A 12,204-nucleotide genomic window follows, 5' to 3' on the forward strand; every position below is an offset into this window, starting at 1 on the left:
GAAACAAATTCACAACAAACTTAGAGTTTAGATTTTCTCACTTGAAGATTTATTGTAGTCAAAACATCATACATAATGAGAGATTGCTGGAAAAAAATTATACGTGTTGAAGTTTCTTATTTACCACGAATATTTGATAGCATATTCTTTTATTTATTTCTTTAGCCAATATTGACTTTTTTATTTAAATTTTTGTTTTATGGTACAAATAATTTTCATTCCTTATATATTTCTACCATATGATAGCTAAACGTTTCACATAAAATACAACGAATAGACTATTGAAAAGATTAGAGTATATTCAAGTTAACAAAAGTATACTCTTGTGGTGATTGGTTTGTGTGACAATTTAGTGGAAATTATTTAAGTTAAAGGAACTAGACTAACTATCTGGTTGATAGTGAATCAATAAAAATTCCTCTTTTGATATTTTCTTTCTCTAAATGCATGTGAGACTGTTGTATTCATAAGCAATTGAGAATTGCACCTGCGAACAAATTTTTTAATAGGTCAATGGTTAAATTAAAAGTAGTCTAATCATATATATGTATGTTGTCCATTTAAAGTCCATTCAAAGTATCGAGAGTACTGATGCAAATTTCATGGTGTATCACTTTGAAACATCATTGATGATATGTCTTCTTCTAGAAGTATAAGCTCACACAATCTTTATTGTCTTCGTTGATTATGCAATAATTTGATTGGTGTCAGTCGGACAAAAAACAACAAAAACAAATATGGATGTCTTAAAACACAAGCCGTATTTATTTTTCCTTTTGTGTGTATGTATGTGTGTGTCAAATTGAGAACGATAATGTCATTGTCTTCGTAGTAAAGACAAAGAGGATTGTGATATTCTACTTTTAAAAAATGTCTCAATTACTGTTAAACACTGATATACTGTGAACTACTTAATTTTCAATATTCTTTTTATGATTCAAGCATATAACAACAAGTGAAAAAATAAAATCATTAAAGAAGGATGATGGGAGTGCACAAACTATTCTTCTCAAGCATCACCTACAAATTGTAGAGTTCATAAATCAATAAGAGAGTGGAATGAAAAGACGTAATTGTAGACAATCATCATCTACTCTTAGGGTGGGACATCATTTACCTTTTTTAATATCTCTCTCACTTCTTTTATTTTTTCTCTCATATTTTTTCTATATTTTTCTTCCATATTTATCACACTCTATTTTTTTTATATCTAAAATTATCAGAAGGAAGATAATTCAATAATTTCAATTAAGGATGAATCATTTGGATGAACTTAGTTTGAATTTTAGCATGAACAATTTTTATTAAATGTTATTTACTTTTCGACTAAACTCTAAATTTTTAAGCTCATTTATCTGAATTTGAGATGAATATCAAGATGGCCTGCGGACTATTGTAATGGTAAGATTGTCACACATGAACAATGATTTGACCCTAAATCAAGTAATGCGACTTGATTCTAGTGTGATATAATTGTTCATGTTCCAATGCCATGTCCCATTTTACTCGATACTAGTGTGATATAATTGTCCCATTTTATAACTTTCAATTATAATCGTTTAATTTTAAAATGAATTATATAAATATAAAAAGTTCATCAAAATTATTCTTAAAAAAAAAATGCCAAAATTCTGTTCAACAGTTGGTAAAAAAAATATTGGAGGAGGGAAGCGAAAGAAAGGAGATGGTGGTAAGTTTTAAAGTATTTTCACCAAAAAAACTTTTTAATATTTCTGTTATTAAAAAAAGGAGATTGAAAAGAAGAACACGCAACAAGGGCTTCCCCACACCATCCTTTCCCGACAAAGAAAACGAGCCCATTTCTGTTCCTTCACCACCGAACACACCCTCTTCCTCTCGCTAACTTGCGCCTCATTCTTAACCTGCGCACTCCTCCTTTCCTTTTCCATAACCTTCCCTTAACCATTCTCTCTCTTTCTCTCTCTATTATTGCGTTTGAGATTCAAACCAAGCACCACCCCCATTGGAATAGCTTCCGGTGTTGGGTGTATTAGGGTTAGGGTTTCTGAGAGATGTGGGATGCTTCAGGCATTGATGAATCTTCTCTCTCCGTGTTGGAGGCCGTTCGGGCACGGTGACAATTCTTCATCGGGCATTGTCGGAAGAGAAGGTAGAGACGGATTGCTTTGGTTTCGTGATTTCGGTAGGTATGGCTCCGGCGAATTCTCCATGGCCGTCGTTCAAGCAAATCAAATCCTTGAAGATCAGAGTCAGATCGAATCCGGTCCACTTGGAACCTTCGTCGGCGTTTACGACGGTCACGGTGGTCCCGATGCTGCGCGTTATGTCTGCGATCACTTGTTCCGAAATTTTCAAGGTTTTTTTTTTTTATTCTCTCTTATGTAGGGTTAGTTCAATTCAATTCGTTATCGTTAGTTATATATGATTTGATTTTCACGTATTCGCTTTTCCGTGATCATTTATTTGTTTTGCTTTTTTCACGTGATGATAATTCAATAGTAGTTGAAAAATTGCACGCTGATACTGTTTTTGAATAAGTTTAATTGCGTATGAGTCTTTTTTTTCTTCTTTATGGTAGGTTTGAATTGAATGTAGTTAATGCGTTGTTGATTTTTCATGTGATGATTGAAATGGTTGTTGTTATTGAGATGTATTGAATTGATTGTGCAGCGGTATCGAGTGAGTCACGGGGTGTTGTGACCGCTGAGACCATTCAAGCGGCGTTTCGTTTAACTGAAGAAGGGTTTACTGCCATGGTTTCTGAACTATGGAATACTCGACCACAAGTTGCAACTACTGGAACTTGTTGTTTGGTTGGAGTGATTTTTCAGCAGACGCTTTTTATTGCAAATGTGGGAGATTCTCGTGTTGTGTTGGGGAAGAAAGTTGGGAATACTGGTGGGGTTGCGGCGATTCAGCTGTCTACTGAACACAATGCAAATCTCGAGGCTGTTAGACAGGAACTTAGAGAGTTACACCCTCATGATCCCCAGATTGTTGTTCTCAAGCATGGAGTGTGGAGAGTAAAAGGAATTATTCAGGTAAATTTTATTTTGTTGAATCGTTGAATGTTGTGGTGGCCTTAGACATTTATTGATTGCTTTAGTTCATTATTGTGTTTTCTCCTTGAAGTGCTGTGTGGAAGGAGCTTTTATTTTGAGTTTTGATTATAGGATAATAGATTGGTGTGTGTTCCTCATGCTATCTATTCTTATTCGCACCCTCACTATCTTCTGCAATATAATTCCTCTACCTAAGTAAATAAGTAGTTTTTTCAAGAAGATTTATAATACAGTAACTTTCTTCTATTCCCTTCTTAATTGTTTGTTGATTCAGAAAAGAAAAGTAACAAATTTTTCTTGTTGTACTGAATCTCTATCTCAAAAGTTTAATCATTTTAATTTGCTTAAGCGCTGTGGCATATAGTTCCATATAACAGATGTGAAGATAGTCATGGGAAATGTATTAGTGAGTGATGACAGGTAATAATCCCATGTAGTGTATCAGGAAAAACTGTTCATTTGGCCTTTCAATTGCCGCATACCATACCATTGCTATAAAAATGTTATTGAGTGTCTTTTCGATATGCAAGTTTGCAAATGACAAGTTCAGAAACTCGCATAAATAAAACATAAAATTCATTTGCTTGGTTTGTTTCAGACTTCAGAGCTGTCTTTGTGCCTCTCAAATTCTGATTTTTTTTTTTTGGGTGCTTTTGGGGGTCCTCTGCTACGCTGAGCTGTCCGCCATACACTACATAGCCACAATTTTGATACACGAGACTGCTTGCAGCAATGAGTGTTTATAGCAGTCTGCCACCTATGATTTGCAATGGGTGTGGTTGTTAACACTAATCATATGTTCCAAGTTTGAAAGAAGATTATTTTTTATTACAAAAATTTAAATTATTTTATGGTGGACGTGATAAGATAAGAAAAAGGAACATGAGATGGGTGCAGGGACTTGAAAGGATTTTCTGAAGTTGGTTCTCAGAAAATGTAACTAATTGGTCCTTATGTTTTTTCTAAAAGAAATCTGCTTTTACTCAGCTTGCTGTTCTGTTTATTAGAACACTGGTGAAACTTGGTTTCAGGTATGGCTTCTGTGAAAAACAGAAGAAGCTATTTGCCTTTTTGTCACGGTTATGTATGAGAAAAATTAATGTGGCGGCAATCGATGAAGCTTTTAAATATGTTTTTCCAGTATAATCCTGTGCTGCATTTTGAATTTGATTTATGAAAAATGTTTCAGTTTTCCCGAGTAACTCTTTTAACCATTATCTTATTTGTTGGCGTTGCTTTCCACACACCAGTTTAATTACAATATCACATCATTACTTCCATGATATTTGGTGCAGGTTTCTAGATCTATAGGCGACGTGTATATGAAACATGCGCAGTTTAATCGGGAACCAATTAATGCAAAATTCAGGCTTCCTGAACCAATGAACATGCCTATCTTGTCTGCTAATCCATCTATTATTTCTCATCCTCTCCAACCAAATGATTCCTTCGTTATATTTGCATCAGATGGTTTATGGGAGCACCTGAATAATGATCAAGCAGTTGATATTGTTCACAGAAATCCACGTGCGGTAAGATTCTTTACTTTGATTTTCATTTCCGTAAACTCAGTTTATATTACTACAAAATGCATTGGTTTTATTTGTTTTGAACTCAATTAAACCCATCGATTGAATCCACTTCTGAGGATGACTCCTCTTCTCTTGTAATATTACAGTAAAATGATTAGTGTCTGTCAATGTTGTCAAGATTGAAATATTACTTAAGTCACAAACTCATAATGAGCCAACTAAGTTTTTGATAAGAAAACTAGAACAGAGAATAATTATAGGCAGCGAGACATTAAATTTGAAGGCAGAAAAACTGATGGATGTGCGATGTTTAGAGTTGCAAACATAAGGTTGAAGATAGTAGTTTTAAACTTGTCTCTACCTGCAAAATTGCAAACTGGAAGTTGGTTTTTGGTAATTTTGGTTACTCCAAATAGAGGGTGGAAAAGACAGATCATGCAAGTGAGGGAATGGATCTCGATTCACTGATGAATCCCGATCCCATTTTATGAATCACTATCAACTTAGTGTAACCAACCACAGTTTTTTACAGCCAACCACTTTTATTTTGTCATTTGATTAATAACTTGAATCTTAAATTATTTTGAGATTCATATATACCAGTTTATAATTTTGCTATGTTACTTGTTTTTACTTAAAAATGTCATATACGATAGTGGATTATGCTTTTGTTTGCTATGAGACAAAGTAGGATGGATTATGCTTTTCTTACTTGATCTTATAATTTGATCAGGTCAAACCTTGCTTAACTAAGACTGGTCCATGTAGGACAAGAATGAGTTGATCTGAAGTACAAGATAAATACAATTTATAGAATAAGAACATAATGATGTCTAAAATACTCATGCAATGAGTAAATATATCGTATCACATTAGAATTTCTCTCAATATAGGCGGTGATGTTTTAGGACATTGTTAGGAAACTAATAATAATATATCACTTTACATGGAAAATATATTTTCAAATTTCAAATAAATGAAAATATGAAACAGATGGATGGGTTCAGTAGTATGAACGTTGCCTTGTTCCTAACCTGATGTTGAGTAACCAGGACTCTACTCTGAACCTATCATTGTTGTGAGACCGGTCTGGATCTTTCCATCAGTATAGGATGTGTTCCCTTGATACTTGAACAGATTTTTTAGGTTGTTGACAATTAATTTCATGATATGGCTTAAGTTTTCTGGAAATATGGTGAGAGTTGAAGGTTGATTTTGATTTCTTTTACTGGTTGTTGATTTTGTTGTTTCTCTCTCACAAAGCCTTGCTGCTCATAAAGTTGTGTTGATGTTAATGCAGGGTAGTGCCAAGAGACTTATCAAGGCGGCCTTGCAGGAAGCAGCTAGAAAACGTGAAATGCGATATTCAGACCTTCGGCAGATTGACAAGAAAGTTCGACGGCATTTTCATGACGATATAACTGTTATTGTTTTATTCTTAAACCACGACCTTATATCTAGAGGTACAGTTCAAAACCCACCGCTGTCAATTCGAAGTGCTCTCAATCACTGACTTGTATGATTGTAAGCATGATTTGTCTTATACAAGTATTCTGGCAACGCTACCAAAACTAAAAGGATACACCCACCACATCACTGGCACGTTGCCAGAATACACATACGGCAAACCCTTTGGCAAGAATAGTGCTGGCTGGGCACATATGGTTTACTGATATTGAGATATAACTGGGACGTCTTATTGGTTAAGCTCCGACTTATAACACGTTAGAAATTTATGCATTAAAATGACAAAAGGAATCAGAAAAGAAACTTTTGGTTTAGTAATTGGACGATCCAGTTTTACTTAATCTTGGTTCTTGACATGATTGACCAAATCTCACTACTATTTCTTGCGATTGACCGTAAGATACTATTGGCTCTGTAAACCAGATGACCAGCAATTAAATATACTGCAATTTGCCTCAAAAGCATAACAGATCGGATTTGCCATGGCATTTACTGCTTTTGGTTCAAAAGAAAATTGAGTAATTGTTTCAAAAGAGTTTGATGTATTTGTTTCAAAATATTTTACCATAGCAAATAATGAAATTACTATTAACATTGTGACGATGCAGTCATCAAATTGAGGTGCCTTGTCATTTGTCACTGAACGGGACATCAATAGTATTTTGAGTCATCCTTGTGTCTATACAGCCGGAAACAAAGAGCATAGAATCCGCTATAAGAAATGAAAATCTAGCTAGGCTCACGATCCAATAATTGGGTTTTTTAAACACCGTTTTGATTGAGATCTATCAGCTATATAGTTATTGCTTTTCATAATCAGATAAAAGTTTTCATTTAATGTTTTAATTTGACATACTTTTCATTTTTATTTTGAATTAGTCTGTGGTAAAATTATAATAATGTGATTTTTTCTGGGTTTTTTTCAATGTGATTTTTTCCGTTTAAATTGTGGCACGTGACTTTAGTATAACTTTTACAAAATAACAAGATTTTTTTGAAAAAAAATATTAAATATAAAAAAAATAATAAAAAAGATAGTACATTAACAATTTTTATAAGGGTATATAAAAAGGAGTTAAATTACTTAAAATGAACCAAATGAAGAGTACAATTACTTAAAATAGTCAGATGAAGAGTACTATTTAGGATATGATTAGATTATCGATTCTAAATGTACTTTTGAAAAAATCTTAATTTGTAATTGAAAATGAATTTTCTATTACATAACTCATGTTTGGATATTTATTTTACAAATGTCATTTTATAAAATGAAATTAGTTTGAATTATATAATCAAATATACTTTTAAATGCGTATTTACTAAAAAAAGGCATGTATTTTTCAAAATTATAATTGTAAGGTGTAGTAAAGCAACATAGGTGATAAATTAAAAATAAATCATGCAGGCAACATAGGTGATATTTTTATTCAAACGTACTTTTAAAACAAAATTAAATATTACGGAAACAATTTGGAACTGAGATGTCACTATTTTGCATGTGAAATTCATGTGAAAAATTAGATTCTTACCCAGAAAAATCTAATAAAAAACCAATGACTTGATTGGTTTGTCCTTTTTATTTTATTGATATAGGTTGGTTCGTCCTTTTGTTTTGTTGCTCTTAGGCATCTAGCTAGTTATTAGCCTACGTTATTGCGTACAACCTCCTTTTGATTGTCGTTTTGCTTTCTTTCTGTTTTTGGCAAGTTTCATTTCATCATCACTATCGAGTCTCAAAATTTGAACTCTTACTTAAAATGGTGGCATTGATGATACTTGAGTTTCGAAGTGACGAAGTGTATGTTTGAGTTGATACTGAGATTGATATAATTACAATCAACTGTAGTAATTTTATAAAAGTAGAATGACTATTAATACTCTTGTTACTAAATTGTAAGAGTTTAATAATAGAATTGGTGATTGTATGATAGATTTATGCACTTGGAGTTCAATTTTAAACTTTAATATTTTTAAGAATTGGATAAGGTGTGTGGAAAAAATCATTCAAATATGTTGATTTAATAACAAAGATTAAAATTACAATGCAATAATTTTGTAATTAAAGATATATTTAACTATTGATTGTTTGATTTCTTTTGTATTGATTCTTTTAGTTTCAATTGGTACAAGCTAAGAGAGCTATTAAAAATGTGGAAAGTAGGTTGAGAAACAACTTAAACGATCATATTTTAGTTGATTGTGTGTTTGGAAACTCTATATATGTTATATACTTGTATGGTGTGGTAGGTGTTGTATCATGCAGCCCTAGAGGATCAATGTCCTTGATTATTTATTAAAAGAAGGATGTTAAGAAACTTGATTCAGGTTCTATTATTGATTAATTTATAGTATCTAAAAACAATGCACTCAATTTAGATAAACGATACTTCATTTGTCTTATAATGAATAATTTAGTTGAAAATTTCACATATATTAATTATATTATATAAATGAAAGAATGAGATAATAATAAATTTTTTAAATCATCTTTATCACGTATACTATTGATGTGTTATTATATATAAAAAAATATTATTGATGTATTCACTATTATAATAAATGCAAAACAAAATATATTGATTTGAAAGAGGAAGAGAAAATAAATAAATAAAATTGCAGATAAAAATGATGTAAATTATATTAATTAAATAATACATTTAGAAGAAAATAAATATAACATCAGAAGAATTTGTTCTAATTCTCACAACTAATACTTTTTTATTTGAAAATATATATATTGAGACGTCTCTTTAATTCCTTTAAATTAATCAACAATAAATAAAATAAAATGGGATAAAGTTCCCACCTTAACCACTTTTTAATAAAAATTATCATCAATTTTTTGTTATAAAAAAATCACAAAAGTAATTATTAGTAGAAATTTATAGATGTTCCCTAAAAAAATGAAACTCATAGATTTATTAAGAATCAATAAATTAATTAACAAAAATTGTGAAACTTTTATTTTTGAAAGAAAAAAAAAACCTTATAACCTTATTAATTAAAGATAGAGAAGCCCATACATACCACGAGGAGGTTTGGAAATAATGTGAAACAAATTTTTTAAATAAAAGTTATTATTATCCTTGTAATATTCCAAACCGTTACGAAACTTCGACCTATATATACAGTTAGAAATTGAATTTTGTAAAACAGCTTATTCCCCGCCAAATGAAAGAGAATCAAACGCCACAGAAACTCACTGCTCGCTCCGCAGAGAATCGCATTGGAAGATTAAAGGATTTTCCATCGAAGAAGAACAAGTCTAACAAGGCACAAATCAATCCCTAAACCTCAATTACTTCTTCTTTTTACATTTCCTTTTCAGATTCACGTGTTATTCGTTTTCTTCTCTTTCTCCAGATCTCGAACAAGTGCTTGAATGAATCATTTGCATCGCTTTCTGAAGAATCTGTGGATTTATCACCGATTTCTGATATTACTCACACAAATTTCAACGAAGATGTTACAGTAAGTTCGATTCTCAGCATCTAATTCTTCTTCCGATTTTTCTTCTGTTCATAGTTTATATCAATTGATGCGACACTAAGCAGTAAAGCGCTACCGTAAATTCGTATCAGTTTCTTAGTTTTATGTTCATTTATCTAATTAAAGCTTCAGGAAAGTTGTCAATGCGCAAATAAATTGTATCTGATTGTTTACTAGTATTCAATTGGATCTGTCAATATATCGTTAGTTTGAGTTTGAATATTCAATGCAATTGTGATTGTAACTTCCAAGCACTTGGATGTATTAGGTATTTTGCACCGTTTGGTTTGAAAATAAATAAGCGTTTAGTTAAACTCTAGATTCTTCAACTGATTCAAATGATTAATAATCACTCTGTTTCAGACGTTCTTGTTAGAAGAATCTTCCTCTGTGACTTTGCTTCAACCTGATACATTACAGTCTGAAAAGATCACTGACACAACGGAAAATAGTTCCTCTAATTGCTTCGATATCTGCGAGTTTACGAAATTTGCTTGTGTGGAGGATGAGATCGCTATGAATTTTCTCAAAAATGTTAAACCTAATGAGATCCTTACTTCTTCGGTCAATGCTGCTCCTCAATATAGAAAGATTACAGACGAGATAATTCAGTATGTCACAGACGATCTCAACAGCGATACGCTGCCAGTGGAAAGATGTCATAGATGTTCTCAATTGCAAGTGCGTTCGAGGAAAAATCGATTTCTGTCTCTATGTGTCTTCATTTGCTTCATTGGAGTATTGGTTGTGATTCTCTTCACTCCTGATGTTGATTGTGGACTAGTGCCAACTTGAACCATTCTAGTGAGGTTGATTTGCTATTATTGGATGTGCAAGTGATACAATATCGTTCTTAGGCTTGATTTGTATGAGTCTTTTATTGAAGGTTTTAGACATGTTATAAGTTAGAGTTCACAAACTGAATGCATAGAAAAACTCATTTGCAATGATTCAAGTGTAGGGATTGAATCAAAAGTATTATTGAAATGATAGTACAGCATTATATAGAAAAGTTGTTCACATAAAGGCTAAAACTAATTAACGTCTCAATTGTTCGCTTAACTGAAAACTAATTGAAGATAACAGAATAACAGAAGCAACGAAATGATAACAGAAATTTAAACTATTAATACTTGGATGATGTAGTTGATTACTGCTGTTAGTAGGTATCAGGTACCTCATGTGATACTTACAAACTCATCTTAATTGTGTATGTGAGGTTTGTGTAGATGTAGAAGCAGATCGTTTTGTTGGTTATGTTAAGCCGCATATGTCGTCCGTGCATTTATGAGCCCATAAATAATTAAGAAATAACTTATTTCATTTTACAAAATACAATATCATCTTTGACAGTTTAGTTTGAGTAGGTAACAAGTTCTTGTTTGTTATATGAACTAGAATTGCTTCTGTTTGGTCATAGGATTTGTGATTAGTCAGACTTGTTCTTGGCCACCTAAACTCTCCTACTTTCTCTTTACTATTATAGTTTATTTAAACGGTGTTGAGAACTTATATTCGAATAAGACCCACGCAGCTTATGAAACTAACACGAATTAAATGGTGAAGATTTTCCTCCAAGAGAAAACAACATAAGTAGGGAAGAATAACTATTCCTATATTTGGTCCAAGTATTAGAGTTAGATAACAACTCTGTTACTTAGTTGGCTTTTGCTGTTATGCTAGTTTAGGTAGTTAGCTAAGTTTAGGATCTGATTCCATTCTCTTAGTGTTAGTGAGTTAGTTTGTTGTTCCAAATTCCAATCCTTTCCGTTATTCATCTCTTGTATATAAGAAAAGGTTTCTTTGTAACTCAATACAGATTTACACATTCTAATCAATATATGAAGATGCATATTCACAATATATCTTTTTTCTCTCTTAATTTGCTATCAAGAGTGTGTCACTCTTGACCACAATACTTTGTCCTATTAATATCTGCTTACGTGAAAACTGATTCTGAATCGTAAAAAATAGGCTCGAAACTATATGGGTATCAAATGTATACTGAAACTAAGAGAAATGTATCATGCACCCCTCACTTTAACTTCCTACCCCCCATTTTTATAGAAATACAATTTTACCCTTTTAACTAAACAAAATTGTAAAATACTCGAAAGTTTTGAAAAATTCGAAATGAAAATTTTCAGAATTTTCGAAACTTTCAAAATATCTAAAACTTCCGAAATAGAAAACTTTAAATTTTTTTTATCTTTTTCGGAAGTTTCAAATTTTCGAAATAATGATTACATTTCGAAAATTTGAAAAGTTTCGAATATTTCTAAATCTGGAAAATTTCGAAAGTTTCCGTATCTGAAAGTTTTCGAAATTTTCCTATTTTGAAAGTTTTGAATTGTTCGAAAGTTTCGAAAATTATGAAATTTTCTCTATTTCAGAAGTTTCGAAACTTTCAAATTAATCAAAAGTTTCGAAATTTTTAATTAATTCTGAAAAAATACATTTCGAAAGTTTTAGATTTATCAAAAGTTTTGAAAATATCAAAATATTCTAAAAAATTATGTTAACTTTCGTGTTTATCAAAAGTTTCGAAAATGTCAAAAAAATTCACATTTTTATATTTCAAAAGTTTAAATTTTTTGGAAGTTTCAAAAAATTGAGTGAATAATGGAGTGGTTAATTTTTTTAATGGACAAAATGATATTTTCGTTTGAAAT

The 12,204-nt window shown here is 31.5% G+C and overlaps 2 protein-coding genes across 2 annotated transcripts; both read left to right on the forward strand.

The window, feature by feature from the left end:
* Positions 1-1,735: 1,735 nt before the first annotated feature.
* On the forward strand, positions 1,736-6,384 carry LOC101497326 (probable protein phosphatase 2C 42). Its single transcript, XM_004486484.4, has 4 exons — positions 1,736-2,338; positions 2,653-3,023; positions 4,340-4,576; positions 5,877-6,384. The coding sequence occupies exons 1-4, from the start codon at positions 2,041-2,043 to the stop codon at positions 6,087-6,089; spliced, it is 1,119 nt and encodes a 372-aa protein (XP_004486541.1). The 5' UTR covers positions 1,736-2,040; the 3' UTR covers positions 6,090-6,384.
* Positions 6,385-9,016: 2,632 nt separating this feature from the next.
* On the forward strand, positions 9,017-11,314 carry LOC105851857 (uncharacterized). The gene is made up of 3 exons (XM_073364822.1): positions 9,017-9,316; positions 9,407-9,514; positions 9,896-11,314. Exons 1-3 carry the CDS (start codon positions 9,215-9,217, stop codon positions 10,325-10,327), a joined length of 642 nt encoding a protein of 213 aa, XP_073220923.1. The 5' UTR covers positions 9,017-9,214; the 3' UTR covers positions 10,328-11,314.
* Positions 11,315-12,204: the final 890 nt, after the last annotated feature.

This window comes from Cicer arietinum, chromosome 1, assembly GCF_000331145.2.
Source record: "Cicer arietinum cultivar CDC Frontier isolate Library 1 chromosome 1, Cicar.CDCFrontier_v2.0, whole genome shotgun sequence".
NCBI lineage: Eukaryota > Viridiplantae > Streptophyta > Magnoliopsida > Fabales > Fabaceae > Cicer > Cicer arietinum.